This window comes from Leptopilina heterotoma, unplaced genomic scaffold (assembly GCF_015476425.1).
Source record: "Leptopilina heterotoma isolate Lh14 unplaced genomic scaffold, ASM1547642v1 Lhet_6, whole genome shotgun sequence".
Lineage (NCBI taxonomy): Eukaryota > Metazoa > Arthropoda > Insecta > Hymenoptera > Figitidae > Leptopilina > Leptopilina heterotoma.
The window spans coordinates 694,697-710,464 of NW_025111137.1; the positions used below are offsets into that span (position 1 = coordinate 694,697).

At 31.4% G+C, this 15,768-nt stretch overlaps 1 protein-coding gene across 10 annotated transcripts in view; it reads right to left on the bottom strand.

Annotated features, from left to right (window-relative positions):
• The window catches only part of LOC122509236 (mucin-5AC-like), a 659,214-nt gene that overhangs the window by 15,384 nt on the left and 628,062 nt on the right, over positions 1-15,768 (bottom strand). For 6 of the 10 annotated variants that reach the window (XM_043623110.1, XM_043623109.1, XM_043623108.1 and 3 more), the window contains 6 exons: positions 8,667-8,739; positions 7,290-7,330; positions 4,746-4,904; positions 2,980-4,190; positions 1,750-1,910; positions 1,386-1,654 (listed from right to left, as the gene is read on the bottom strand). In XM_043623110.1, coding sequence (XP_043479045.1) covers positions 1,386-1,654; positions 1,750-1,910; positions 2,980-4,190; positions 4,746-4,904; positions 7,290-7,330; positions 8,667-8,739 — 1,914 coding nt within the window. The remainder of the gene's footprint in view (positions 1-1,385; positions 1,655-1,749; positions 1,911-2,979; positions 4,191-4,745; positions 4,905-7,289; positions 7,331-8,666; positions 8,740-15,768) is intronic. The other 4 variants (XM_043623112.1, XM_043623113.1, XM_043623115.1 and 1 more) reach the window with 4 other exon arrangements.

Genomic DNA, 15,768 nt, shown 5'->3' on the forward strand with positions numbered 1-15,768 from the left:
GGCGTCAGGAGCGAACCGCTGGACTTTTGCTGGCTTCGTGTACGCGAAATATTGATAATTAACAATGCCCGTGTACCGTTGAAGAGATGGGGGTTGGTGTACAACGTGAATGTAGACGGAATGCCAAGGCACGATGAACAAAATGAGTGAGAGAGAGCGAGATAGAGTTGGGCATAGATGCCTCTTATGGGACTCGTGTACCATTTCGCTGAATTTTTATTTGGCAGTTGTAACCGCGTACGCCCTCAAGGGAAACGTCGAGCTCTTTGTTCTATTCTGATGCCTCCAACTGTTTCAAAAACCCCCTCACACCATATTCTCGATAACCATCCTCCCATGTCAATGCGCAACAATTCGCTCGCGTAATATCGAAAACTTTCATTGCGTTAGAAAAGTAATATTGAAGTATTTTTTTGCTGGCAATTTTTTTTCAAGTCGATGGAATTTACTCTTTTGAGAACTTCTGAAATAATCTTTATATACAAAGAGAAGATATGCAAATTAGGTAATGGAAGACATTCTCATGTTATTTATTTTAGAAAGAGTGGCGCGTTCAGTAAAACAAAAATCAACCGTAACAAAGACGAAATTGATTATAACTTGTGTCACAGGCTAAGTGCGTGCCCATTTACTAAGTATAAAAGGACCCAAAATTGGAACCACATATTCAGTATCGATATAGCAGCAGTATCTAATTGCCAAGTAACCGAATTGTGAAAACAAAAAATTGGCAAAGTAAAACTTTGGAATGGAATCGTCATTTAGTGAAATCGAGGGAGGGGAACAATTTTTATTTTTATTATTTTGCCTCTTAAAAATAACTGACAAGTCGTCTAGAGACAACAAACTCGGTTCCAGTACCGAAAACTCCATAAATACCCAGTCAAATAAAGTAATGCCCATCGAGTGTGACTTGTGTCAATTACCAGAAGATTAAAAAGGTGCTGCTCTTCCTAACATCTAAGGCGACCTCAAACAAATTACCCAAGAACGGGTCTCTGCCTTCTAATATGTCTAATAAAGATAAATTGATTATAAAATTCTTTACTACAATTCCTTTATTTTCTATGTAACTAATAAACGCCAAATTCTTTAAGGAGGTTCGTTAGTCTAATGGAAACTAGTTTCTTTTCAGGAATTAAGATTCCGTAAGATTCATTTAAACATTGCTTGCCAGATTTCTTGACGAACGTTTTCTTGTATCACCCTACAACGTTAAAATTTTCTTGAAAGAGAATATGACAAAATCCGAATGGTAACATTACGCTGATTTCCAGAGTGAAAACCCTCTTACTTCTGGTCCTTAAGAATGAAGAGGTGTAAGGATCAGGATATTAGGAAGCTGTTAGGAAAAGCTATCTTACAATAGTTTACGGTTAGATTACCTGTCGGATCTCTGTAGGCGTCCATGTAGTGGGAACCCCCACTGTCAGGTGTGCTCTCTCGACTGTAAGCAGCATGCACCCCAGGTGGTGGAAACCCTGGAACTGGCCTGATCCCGGGACCTCCACTGAAATTAACAGGTTCATTAGCCGTGGAGAAATCAACAGGTTCAGTTTGCTCCTCAATTGGTCTAGGAGCGGGAAAAGGTGGACCGACAGGAACTGCGACAGCCTCGCCATGGGCGGTTGAGTACTGAGGACTAGGCGCCCCACTGTAAGCAGTAAATATTCATTTGTTGTGCTTAACTTCACAACCCATTTTTTTTTGCCGGAGTATATTAGAGAAATTCTTTGTATTGAAACTAACCTATGCAATCTATTTACGCTGAGATCTAGGGTCTGCCCTTGAGGACTCGGTACTTGTGGACTGGCGGTTAGATGAGGACTAGCGGCCGCTTGCGGACTTCCTCCTACTGTCTGTCCTCCTCCATACTGAGGACTAAGGCTATTGGATCCGTACGGTGGGGCCTGGATTTAAAAAAATATTTATTAGACACAGTCTTCTTAGAAGACAAGTAGTTATTCTTCTTAGAAGTATTATTAATATTAGAAAGTATTATCGATATATTTTTTGTTTCATTGCGGTTATGTAATTGTTACACTTTACACTGGGAGATCTTTTGGACTGCAGGAATTACGAAGGTGACAGCAACTCTACCTGTTATCTGTTTTGGTTCGCTGACTAATGTTTGTTGCGTGACTGTCGATGAGTATCTCACCGTAATAGTGGGGACGACACCTTTGGTTTCTACGTGAACAGCTGGCGTCGCCATTATTACCGTGAAAACTTTTTGATATACTAAAAATATGTCAAGTGCCGTGCAATCTCAATCGTCTAATAGTGGAGGAACTCTAGTTTAGTTGGTTTACGATCTCAATTCGGAAAATCTATGTCGGTGGCGCTGAACACCCAAGATTTAGACTCCAAACATTGGGACTGCAATAGCCAAACCTTGGTCGATCAGCACGCAAGTGAGAAGTATAGCTCTTCCGAATTAAATTCGTATCGCTCGTGAACTTTCGGTCTACTTGGAACGGCTCGTCACCCAAGATTTTTTCTCGTGTAGTCACGAAGCAGCAACCCGAAGGCTTGCCAAAAATGTTAGGAGACTACACGTCTCATACCATCAGATTGGACATCAGTTATCTTGTTGCTAATCGAATGTCTGCTGCAGACCAAAAGGTTTCCAGTGTACTTTAGCTATAATACTACTTTCGACTAATTGTCAAAATTGTTCTACAGAACGACTTAAAATTAGGAGTTCTCGCATTTACCTGGACCACCCGTCTAATGGGTTTTCTCGCCAGAGGAGAAGGAGGGTAGAAAACCTCTCTTGATTACAACCGGTTTTATCGATAGATACCGGTTTATCTGTCGATAAAACCGGTTGTAATCAGGACAGGTTTTTTGATAACGGTTTTATTATTATAACTGGAGAATAATCGACAGTGCACATCATTATACCTCATTGTCAAAACTCTGGCTTGATGGAACACTACTTAAAGGTAACGAAAACTATGGGAAGGGATAATTCACCTGTGGACTAGTGGAGGTGACACTGGAAGTGGAGAGGTCCATGACCGATCCTCCTGGCGATGTGGGTGGACCGCCGGCTTTCTGCATCTGCTGGACTTGAGCAACGGTGACACACTTGACTGTAGGAGAAGAAGAATTGGAATGTAGTGGACTCTGCGGAGGCTTCTGACTGAAATGATAAAGTGTATGCTGACCGTCTTCTGTTTTCATCATTCCTGCAGCCATGGCCATTTGATGTTGCTGGGCGGCTACTGCTTCCTGTTGATAGACCCTCTCCTGCTCCTCGGCAGTCATTCCGGATTGGCCTAGGTAGTACATATTCGCCCTGGAGTGCAACTGCTGCTGCTGTTGGGGTTGAATAGGCGCACATGACTGGGTGTCGTACCTGTCGTAAGCGGACGCAGTACCGGGGTCGTAGGGTCGGTGATTAGCGGCACTCACCACCACCGCATTCTCATAGCCTCTGGCTGTTGACAGTTCATTCGAGTAAGTGACAACAGGCCTGGCAATGTTACCCGAAGGATGCATGTAAGCTCTGGCGTGCTCGGCCGATCTGTGATGATAGAGGTCCTCGGTGGTGGTGGCTGCTGCCGCGGCCGCTGCAGCAGCTGCCATCATAGCCGACGACTCATAGGGAGATCTCTGCGACATTTGATGAGGCATCCTAGTGTCCTCCACCATCGGCATCGGGTACGCCACCGTCGGTTGCATCGGCAGCACATGGTGCGCGGGATGCTGACTAGGATGATGAATAGTCGCTCCCATTGTTCTCGAACCCATCGCGTCCATCGACGACATCGATGATGAATTTGAGTCCTGATTTAAATACGGATCGTACGTCTGTCTCGCCGACGGTGGCGGTGGTGGTGGTGGTGGTGAATTAACTCTACACGAGGACGTGTCCTCCGTTTTTGGTATCAATAATTCCGACGATTGTATTCTGCCCGTTAAGGCGTTACAGCAACTCGAACTTGAGGAATTATTTTCCGTTTTTGGTATAACTTTGTTCACTCTCGACGATGTGTCTTCTGGTGATTTTGGGGGTTTTATACTGATGCCAACAGATTTCGTTGACGAATAATAGTCGTAGGTTGGAGAACCAACAACTGGTTTTGTATCCTGAGATGCTGAATTATATTGAGAGTATATTTTTCCATCCATTGATGGTGGTAAGAGATTCGTACTGATGTATTCCGGAGGGATACCAGACACTGTTGGGGAAATAAAATCAGTTGTTTTAGTATATATTTTACAAATATGGTTAATGGCAAGCAAATATTTTTTGATCTATTTACATCCAAGTGTTAACAACAGATAGTTGAATATTTAATTTTCATTCCCATTTTACTTAAAAAAATGTGCAAAAACTGTAAGTTCTATTATTGTAAATTGAGGATACGAGGATATTAAAACTAAATTATGCATAATAGAAAAAAACTAGATTTGTGAACATAGTGACACAAAACCGTCCATCGGACATCTATCAGCAAGTGTTACAAATCTCTGATTCCCTCCCTACCGAACTAAATTTTCAGCAAGGAATTTAAATTCACCAATTAATAAATTTTTCCTATATTTTCCATATTTCACCATTTCTAGACTTACAGACAATAAGAGAGGTAAAAGGGCGAGAATAAAAGTGAGAGAGGCAAACAACAAAGTGTAGATAGCCACGATCGCTCTTATTATTTATAAGTCGAGTAAACCGATTTTTCCAAAAACAGTTTGATATTTGATTTTTTTCGTTCCGGTCTGATCGCCCTTACCTTGTGCCTTGTGTCGAGCCTCACGAGCGGCTTGCTTATTGGCCGCAGCTGTTGGACATCCTGATAGACTTCTGTGAGTGTTCCGATTGGAGCTGACGTGACCGCGACCGTTGCAACCAGGCGTTGGGCATTTCAAAATAGTCTCATGCATCGCCAGAACTGCGAGAACCGAGACACGTGCGAGATTATATAAGACACGTCGTTAAACAAACAACACGCATCAGAATCGAGTAGAATCTTTTCATGTATTTTTAAAATCGTCATCGACAAAGGACAAAATGATTTTTTTAATTCATCATTAGGAATTTATATATTTCAATTAGAGAACTGAAAATTAGGTTATTCGAAAAAATGACCAAAACCAATAAGGACTTTTTTCTGACAAATAGAACCAAAAAGAAAATTTGTTACACGTGGATAATTACAAATCAAAGTGTAATTTACAATAATATCGAGCGGGTAGAGAGAAACAAAATTATATATCGAGAGACAAATTAACAGACCAAAAAAAAGTACATATCAACCATGTGTACGTGCTAACCTATGATACTCAAGATTACAAAAGAGGAATCGTGGTGTTGTTTTTTCGTAAACAGCCGGATAATTCTTGTCCTATTTTACCGTGTAAATTTTATAGTTTTGTGTATTATTACAAAAACCGATAAGAAACACTTTTTGGCATACCGAAAAATTTTTGTAAGAGAATTCATTTTACCCAGATAGTGCTAAAGCTTTCAAGAAGCTTATTGTGTAATATTGACAGATTTATGGCAAAGTCACATCGAAAGTTTGCAATATTGCAGCAATTATTCTTTGCAATATTACAGCAATCTTTCATATCAAGATTGTAGGAATCTTTCATTTTTCAAGATTGCAAGCATGTTTTAACGCAAGCTTATAACAACTTTTCATTAAAAGCTTCTTTTATAGTAAATATTTTATCTCAAGAAAACTTGCGATAAACTTGCCATAATATTGTAACATTTCGTAGTAAGCTTGCAGCAATTTTTATTGTAATCTTGCAGCAATTATTCTTTGCAATATTAAAGCAATCTTTCATATAAAGATTACAGGAATATTTTACAGGAAGATTACAACAACTTTTCACCGAAAGCTTGCTGAAGAGTGTTCTTTGCTATATAAGGCAAGCTTGCAGCAATCTTCCGCTGCAAGCTTGGCAATATTTTACATTAAGCTTGCAGCAATATTCCGTACTATCTGAGTATAAGATTTTATAAGTTGAGATTTATATTATAATAGAATAAAATAATTTAAAATTTACCTTAAAATTTTTTGAGAATTTACCAAACGATTTCCGAATTTATTTTCAAAATTGATTTGTGATGACTTTTAATCACAATTTCGTGAAATTTAGATAAATATCGATGCGCGTTCACTAAAAGTACTAACTGTTAAAAATGAATGTCTTATAATTTTAAAGACTAAACTTTATAATAAAAATTTCTTTTTTATAAAATTGAGTGAATATAAGTACTGAGTAATAAAATACTGCTTGATCAAATATTGAATTATTAAATTCTTAAAAATTATTGAATGATTAAATATTGAAAGATTAATCACTGAAAATTCAAATACTGAATGACTGAGTATTGAATGATTAAATACTGAAATATAAAATCGTAAATGAAAAAATATTGAATGATTTTTGAAGTCAAAGAACTCAAAAAAAAATATTTGATGAACAGAATTAAAAAGTCATGTATAAGATAAAATCTATCATAAAAGAAAGCGCATTCTTTTTCTTTGGGAAAATAAAGTCCAACATTAATAAATGCGCACTGTTCATGTTTTTATAAATATTCATGAATTATATATTGAAATATGTTGACAATATTACTCGATTTGTTGAGATTCTTCATATTTTTTTTTTGATTCTGGCGTGTGTACATTCCGGTATATCGCCCGTGTCTCGGGGTCTCGAGTTCTCCAAAAAAGTAGTACGGCAACAAAATCAAGTCAAGTGTGGTGATAAACTCTCTACTATAATGAACTACAGAACAAAATGTTAAATTAAAACAAAATATGAACACAATAAATAAAGCTCTCTACCCCGCAAAAACAAAAAAGCACAAAGAATATATAACAAAACATTTACGCGAGCGCGGCTCCTTTTATTTTCGCTTACGACTTTTTCTTTTTTTTCTCTTTTCAACAATAAAATTTTCAGCAAGGAAATTCATTTTTTTTATTTTTATAACTTTTTCGATTATTATTTTTTCCAATTTTTGGTTCTTAAAATTATTATTTTAACTTGTTATTTTAAATTATTATTTAAAATTGTTCTTGAAAATTATTATTTAAATTTTTCTTGAAAATTGATATTTGAAATTATTATTTAAGCGGTTATTACATACTAACACAGTTACGTTTCAATAATAAGTGTTTGGAAAGATATGAAATAATTGTGAATAAATTTCCTTGCCGATTTGAACCAGTAAAAGGCGCCGATGCACTCTTGTGTAAACTGAAGATGCACTAATAGCTACGTTAAGAATGAAGAAAAATTTTCTTTCTAATACTCACTCTCTGGAGTCAGTTTATCTTTGCGTGGACAACCGGAAAGGCTGTGAAAGAAAACAATGTTTTATTTTAATTATAGAAATTATAGAAAATATAAACTGCATAAACTATACCTAAATGTAATATTTTTAATCTTGAGGCCGCACTGTAAAAACAGTGTCTCAATGTAAGACGTTTCTGTCCCCACTTTTGAAACATTTGAGGTGTTTTACCTTAGTAATTTTGAGGTAAAACACCTCAAATGTTTCAAAAGTGGGGACAAAACGTCTTACATTGAGACACTTGTTTTTACAGTGCGACTTTGTAATTTTCTTCGACTTATAATTTCATTTTCACTTTCATTTTCTCTCTTATTTTCACTTTCATTTTTTTACTTTCCTTTACATCTTTATACTTTCGCTTTGGTACATATTCATTTTCTCTTTCATTTTCACTTTCATTTTTACATTAATTTTTACTTAAACTTTTACTTTAATTTTCCATTTCATTTTTACTTTTATCTTCACTACCATTATTACTATCATTTCCATTTTTAATTTCAATTTGACAGTTTTTCATTTTCTCTTTCATTTCAACTTTTAGTTTTACTTTTATTTTCAGATTTTGTTACATATTTTCATTTTCGTTTTAATTTTCAGTTTAATACATTTGCAGACAATTTAAATTTTTCTAATATACGAAAGTAGTAATAATTATTTTATTCCAAAATAAAAATGAAATTAAGCAATAAATCTGGCGAAGCAAAAATAGAAATTAAAATGAAAATAAAAACTAAAATCCAGTGAAAGTGTAAGTGATAAACTGTCAAAGTAAAAGAAAATCTGTAAAATTGAAAATCTCCAATAGTGCAAGTGAAAATGAGTCTGTGAAAAAGAAAATTTGTCAAATAAATTTTTGTCAGAGTTCAAAATAAGAACCTTTAAAAGTGAAAACGAAAATGACGATGAATACTTGACAAAGCAAAAATGAATATAAGTCAAAATGAAAATGAAAAGCTTGAAAAGTAAAAAGGAAAGTGAAAATTTCTAAAAATAAAAAAATAAACTTGAAACTCTTAAGTTTGTGAACTAAAATTCTATATATTTGAGAAAAAAACTACAATTAAAACAGTGTCCATTTTTTTCTCCTTTTTTCGAATTTCCTTTCCAATAATACCAATAATAATAATTAAAAAATTGAAAGGAGGGATATTAAGGGATACATTGTATCAATAATAATTTATTGTAAATGAAGTGAGAGGGTAATTATCACCCCTCTCAAAAGGTATTGAATCGAAGGATAGATAATGGAGATATTAATTAGGCACGTTCAAATGGACGGTTAATCGACATGGAGAAACCAACGGAGCACGTCGACAGTTAATTACTGATAATTGTTTACCTGCGGTGGTGCGAATAGAGTCCGGTCACGTGACCCTGCCCAGTGCAACCAGGGGTCGGGCACTTGTTGCCCTCTACAACAAATCAAACCATCCAGACATGAATGAATTAATTCCATTTTCCCACACAAGCAATATATGAATAATATTATAATTTTAATAATAATACAGTAATAATTTTAGTAAAAATAATATAGCACTAATACTATAATACAAATAATATAGTAATAATACTAGCATTAATAATAATAATGTTAATAATAACTTGTATATTGAAAATGGAAATTAATTATATCCTACAATTTTTTACTTTAAATTGTTTTTATGTCAATGTTTTATACATTTTTATAGTTTATTATGATTTATATTATATACTAAAAATTATAGTTGAATGAATCTCGACATATGCGACTGATTGTAACACTCTGACGTGGCTCTGTGTCGTGGAGTGAAGGCTTAGCTTTATTAAAGAAATTATCGATCGAAAAAATTTTTAAGTTATTTTTCTTTATAGAAGGAAAATATAAAATTGTTTTTGCAGTCAAGTTGTAAATTTAAAGTTGTTCAAGTAACACTTGAATTGGCTCTCGAAAAATTACTTCCACTCATGAATGATTCAATGGAACTTGAATCAAATTCCCTTTATTATTGATTCCTATTTCGCAACATATATTTGTATGTATCCCTTCAAATAAATGAAAATGGATATTAGACACGAATTCCTACTCACTGTTACTAATCTCCCTTTTTCACTTCTGGCAATTTCTCGATCTGTCTTTCTCCTTCTTTTTATGCTATCTCTATATCTTCCTCACAAATATTTGGAAAGATGTCAGTCACTGGACAGTTGATATTTTATTCAAAAAGTCTATGAGAGAATCATTGTATACAGTTGAGCAAGAAAGAGAAAGAGAGAGAGAGAGAAAAGTGCGCTTCATTTATAACTCTATCGATATTAATTATTAACTGATAACTTGACAGTTGATTTACCATCTGCAGATTACATTGTCAAGGAGATATTTTCTCTCATATATATAAGAAAAATAAAATTATTTTTAAAGTGCGAATAATTAATTAAAATTGATATAGATTTTTGGTAATCCTCCCCTTTTTCTATTAAAAAAACCCCTAATTCCTAATTTTCATCATTAAGTCAAATTTTCGTTACGCTAAATTTTTATCAAACTAAATTTTTATTAAACCAAATTTTCAATTTTTAAATACTCATTCATTAGTTTTCTTATTAATTACAATTTTTAACTAATAAAATATACGCATCAGATAATTGCTAATTTAACAAATTATTACTCAACGAAATTTTATTACAAAATTCGCATTTAATAAACTTTTTATTGGAAAAAAATGTAAAATGCGAAAAGTTAAATTTTATCCAAACATCAGTTATTAAATATAAATTTTATATTTTTACATTTATTTTTTTTACAAATTTTAATTTGATGTGAACTTTAAAATGCCGAACTTTTATTTTACAAATTCGCTATTTACTAAACAAAGCAGTCGAGAGAAAAATATCGCCGCCAATTTGAAAATTGACTAAATAAATTATATTCCTTTTGAAAAAAAATTTTTATTAACAAAATCGTCAAATTCAGTAGTAGAAATCGGTTCTGGTCAGACAGTAAAGTATAAAAGCCATAATAACTGTAAAATATTGAAAGTAAAAAAATAAATTTAGAATAAAAAGTCATTAGTAAAAGAAGTTTTAGTCAGCCAAAAAGAAATTCTTATTCAAATTCATTATTCAAGTAGTTAAAATAATTTTAGTCAGACACAACAATTATAATATTCGTAAAATTTTAATGTAAAAAAATGCAAAGTAGAAAATCAATTCAGAAATTAAGATTAGTAGTAAAAATAGTTTCAGCCAGACAAAAATTTTTTAGATATAACAGTCTCAATTTTAATTGAAAAATTCTCATTTAACATTAATTTTAAATGATCGAGTTTAAAATATGACTTTTTAAATTATATTTCTATTGCCTTCAAAACTTAGTTCTTATTTATAAATATAGCAAATTCAGTAGTAGAGACCAATTTGGTCAGACAGAAATGTAAAAAACGGTTAAATTGTAGAAGATAGAAAGATATCGATCGATTTAGATATAAAAATCAGTAGTAAAAGAATTTTTAGTCAGACAGAACTGAATTTACTGAATTAAAAAAGCCTATGAAGGAATTATTTATTAAATTTGTTTATTTAAGTAGTAAATATAATATTTGTCAGACAGATCAGTTTAAATTTAAATCTAACAAAAATTTCGCATTCAAAAGTAACTTTAATGAGAATAAATTTGAAACTCCACTAATTAAATTTTATGAAAAAAGCTGTTAAATAAAAATTTGGTTTAATGGAGAAATCTTTAAAAAAATCTCCCAAATATTTTTTACTCAATGAATAAAAATTATGAAGTAATTAAGCGCCAGGAAAAATATCCCGTTTAACTAATTATCTACGATAATTTAATTTCTATGTAAAATCATATAATATTCCACTTGTTATGTATAGAAAATGGTTTCTCGCATATAATTCTCTATTATTTAATAAATTCCTAATTATTACCTAAACCAACACTGTTGATCGAGAATAATATTACCGAGGAACGTGTGTTTAATTTCCTTATATTTAATTTTTAAATTCTCTATAACGAGTAAATTTCGACTCTCCCACGATCATAAGAAATTTTCTGGGAAAAAACTTTCCTTTACACGTATATACGTGTATAATATGAATATATATATATATATATATATATCGTGCAGGGGTTACACTCATATCTAATTTAGCTGGTCACTCGTGTGACACGTATACGATCGCGTTTGTCACGTGATATCCATTGCATGTTCATAAAACTACACGTTTCCATATTATAGATATGACCAACTTAGCTACTAATTTATCCTCGGCAATGATTTCCCTATTTCTTCTTTTCTGCAAAATGTTTTATGTGAACGCTTTATTTGTAAGTATACGCCTTTCAGCGAAATACGTATGAAGCTTTATTTTCCTCTTGATTTATCATCACCTTGTTAGAAATTGTTGATTAATTAATAAGCACTGTTTTCTATTTTTTAATTTTAATTTTTTTCCTTTCTTCATTCATTTTCTTTTGAAACGAAAACAAATTCTACCTACTTTATCGAAAAAAATTAATTCTGAAATTAAAAATATATACTCTCTAATGCTCTTTTTATTAGTTTTTATTTACCTGTTTTATTAGTATAAATGTTTACTCAATTGAATTAGTAGCTGAATTTTTCCTTTTGAGTTAGTAAATTTTATTAATAAATAGTAATTTCTACTAATTTATTCATAAAATTGACTAATTCGAAAGAAGAAAGTCAGTTACTAATTAAAATTATTAACAAATATTCTAAAATAGACACTTAGTGCCTATTTATTTTTAAATTCAGAAATTTTTTTTTCAGTCTTGAATTATACTTGTTTATTAGGTGAAAATAGAAAGTTCAATTGGAAGATTGTTTTTAATAGTATAATTCATAGAAAATGTTAGTTTTGTTTAGATAAAAAAAATAATTCAGTAGTAAAAAATGATACCAGTCAGACAGGAACTATAAAGTTCTACTACTTTTTTAAGTAGTAAAACTAGTTTTAGTCAGACGGAACTGCAAAAAAACTGTAAATGTAAATTTTGAAAAGAATAAGGAGTCAAAAATCAACTCGGATATTAAAATCAATAGTAAAAAATGTTTCAGTCAGACAGAATAGAATGACTTTCATCAGTTTTTAAATCTGATTTTTAAGTAGTAAAATTAATTTTAGTCAGACGGAGCAGCTAAACTACGTGAATGTAAATTTAAAGGAATTCGAAGTCAAAATTCAATTCAGAAATTAAAACCAGTAGTAAAAAAAGGTTTCATTCAGATAGGATTAAATTTAATCATTTAATTTTTTAAATTTAATTATTTAAGTAGTAAATTTTACTGTAATTAGACAAATCAGTTTCAATTTATAGAACCAAGTGTTAAGAGAATATATAGTGTCAAAAATCAATTTTCAAGTAGTATCAGTAGTAAAAAAAAGTTTTAGTCAGACAAAAACTGTTGTAATCGTTACTAAAATATTGATTGCTTAAGTAGTAAAAAATACTTTAGCCAGACAGAATAGTTCAAATTCATAATTTTAATTTTTAGGAGTTAGTAAGCGTTCTATGATTATAAAAATAAGTAGTATAAATCAATTTCAGTCCAACATATTTTAATAATCGTTGATTTAGACAGTCATTATAAGATTTAGTCAGGCCGAATAGTATAAAATGTTTTTTTGTAAATATTATTAGTTAAAGTAGATTCTTTTAAACCGTAAATTTAGTAGATGGGGTAACTTTCAGTCAGACATAAATTTTAAGATTCTTTGCAGTTAATTAATAAGCTCTTAATTAAGTAACCACTCTCTAAATTTAAATTAGTGAAAAATATTTACCAATTTGAAATTAATAAATTGTCATTTCTACTAATTTCACTGCAAAAACAAGCATCTTAAAATACATTGTAGTCACTTTTAAAACGTTTAAAACATTTTATTTTTCCAACTTCCATCTTAGAAACAAATGCATTTTAAGATGCTTTTGATAACTTTTTGGAAACAACTTAAAAGTGATTACCAAAGTATTTTAAAATAAGATGCCTTCTTTTTACAGTGTTATAAAAAAAATTTACTTAATCAAAAGAAAAAAGTCAGTCACTGATTCAAATTAGTAAACAGTTTTATTAATTAAATTTTAGAGAGCAAGGAAGATTTCGGTCAGGCAAAAAAATGAACTATCCAAAAATGGTGTAAAAAGTTTATAAATTTGCGATTTTTTAATTTTTCATTAAAAATATTTATAATCAAAATTTCTTCATCGTTTTTTCTTCGCATTTTATTTCTCGATTCATTTATTCAAAATTAATGCAAGAAAAGAGTAGAAAAATCCATGGGATTTTCGTCTTGTGGATTATAAGAAAAGTACGTGGATGATTAGAGAAGAGGGGTGGGTAAGGGGGGGGGGGGTTAACTCTCAGCCTAAATAAAGCATACAGCTAATGACGTCACGTATCGTAATCCAATTTACGCGGGGTGGTACACTCGTGTGTTATAAAGAGAGAAAGAGAGAGGGAGAGAGAGAGAGAGAGAGAAGACATAAGCGGGGGATCGAGGCCTGGATACGCGAAATGACGTCCTGATGAAGTTTCTCCGACAGAGAAGCGATTCGGGACGACGCGACAGTAGGGGATCAGGGCCAGGGGGATTAGTACACGACAAACTTTATAAAAGTGCGCTCGTCCCTTGAAATGAACACCGAACTTAAAGCTGGCCTTTCCTTCCACTCCTTCTCCCATTTTTAGCTATACACAACCTTCCATATTAAGTGCAATAACTTTTTCAAGTATATAAATACCAAATCGTGTCCAAGTTGTCGAAGTATGCCCAGAATTTGTATTGTTCTTTTTCGATTTTTTTCATTACAGATTTCTTCAGTTTGTTCTCTTATATGAATATTATTTTGTCAAGTCTGAGACCAAGATTTGTTTCTTGAAATTAATTAATTACTTAATGCACTTGAACTGTGAATTTTAAAAAACTCGTACTTTTTAAACTATCAAATGTTAGATGAAAATTTTAGACAGACTACAATTTTATTTAAGTAGTAAAAATAATTTTAGTCAGGCAATTGTTTAAAATTGTAAATTGAAGAGAAAAAAGACTACAAAATAGAAAATCGATTCAAAATTCAAAAATGTCATACATATAACTATTTTATTTCTTATTCAGATTGATTATTATTTAAGGAGTAAAACTAATTTCAGTCAGAGAGAAATATTTAACTTTCGAAAATTTAAGCGTTAAAAGAATACAAAAGAGAAAATCAATTCAAAAATTAAAATCAGTAGTAGAAAAGTGTTTTAGTCAGACAAAATTGCTTTTATTATTATTTAAGTAGTAAAATGAATTTTAAGTAGACAGAAGAGTAAAATCGTAAATGTAAGTGTTATAAAGTAAAAAGTGTCAAGTTAGTTCAGATCATAAAATTAGTAGTAAAAAATATTTTAGTCAGACAAAATGACTTTTCTAATTAAGTACAAATAAGTTATTAAAATTAATTATTTAAATAGTGAAACTAATTTTAGTCGGACAGAATAGTTTAAAACTGTAAATATAGGCATGAACAAAATACAGAGTGTCAAGTCAATTTAGATGTTAAAATTGTAAGTAAAAAATTTGTTATTGATTCAAAATTGATGTAATAAGATATTTAATTTGTTTTCTCGAGTAGTAAAACTAATTTAAGACAGACAGTATAGTTTAATTTCGTTGATATAAGTGTTGGAAATATATAAAATGGTTGATTAATTCAGAAATAAAATTGAGTAGTAAAAACGATAATAGTCAGCCAAAACTTTATATAATAATTAAATCTGATTTTTGAGTAGTATAGCTAATTTCAATCAGACAACAAGTGCTATATAAATGTCAACAATAAAATCAAAAATTAAAATCAGTAGTAAATAAATTTTCACTGAGACGGAATAGATAAACTTTTCCGTCCATATATGAATTTATATTTATATTATATTTTTTATTTTCTTATTTTATTTATTTTTATTTTCATTATATTTTCTTAGTTTATTTATTTATTTATTTTTATTTTATTTTTTATAATTATATTATATGAATTTAAAATTGATATAACGTTTTTTTAGGTGTCACCCTTTTCGAAATTCACATTTCAATTAAATAACTATTCCCCCCAAAAAAAAAATAAATAAAAAAATTGTCGGATAATTAACTTAATTTTGGTTCATTCTGAAAACGAGGGGGTTAAAAAGAAAAGTGAATAGGAAATAAACCACTTATACGTTCGATAAAATAAATTAGTCATAAAATTTGAAAAAAGAACGATCCACTCAATCCTCGTGGTCAAATGGCACGCGCCACACTTTTCCTTGACGTTTGAATAGACTTGTAACGAGCGGCACGAACCTTTTTTCCGGAAGGGTGTAGAATAGGAAGAGAGAAAAAGAGAGAGAAAAAATTGGTGAGAGTTAAAAAAAGGGGAAAGGTGAAAAGAGTATGCAGAGACT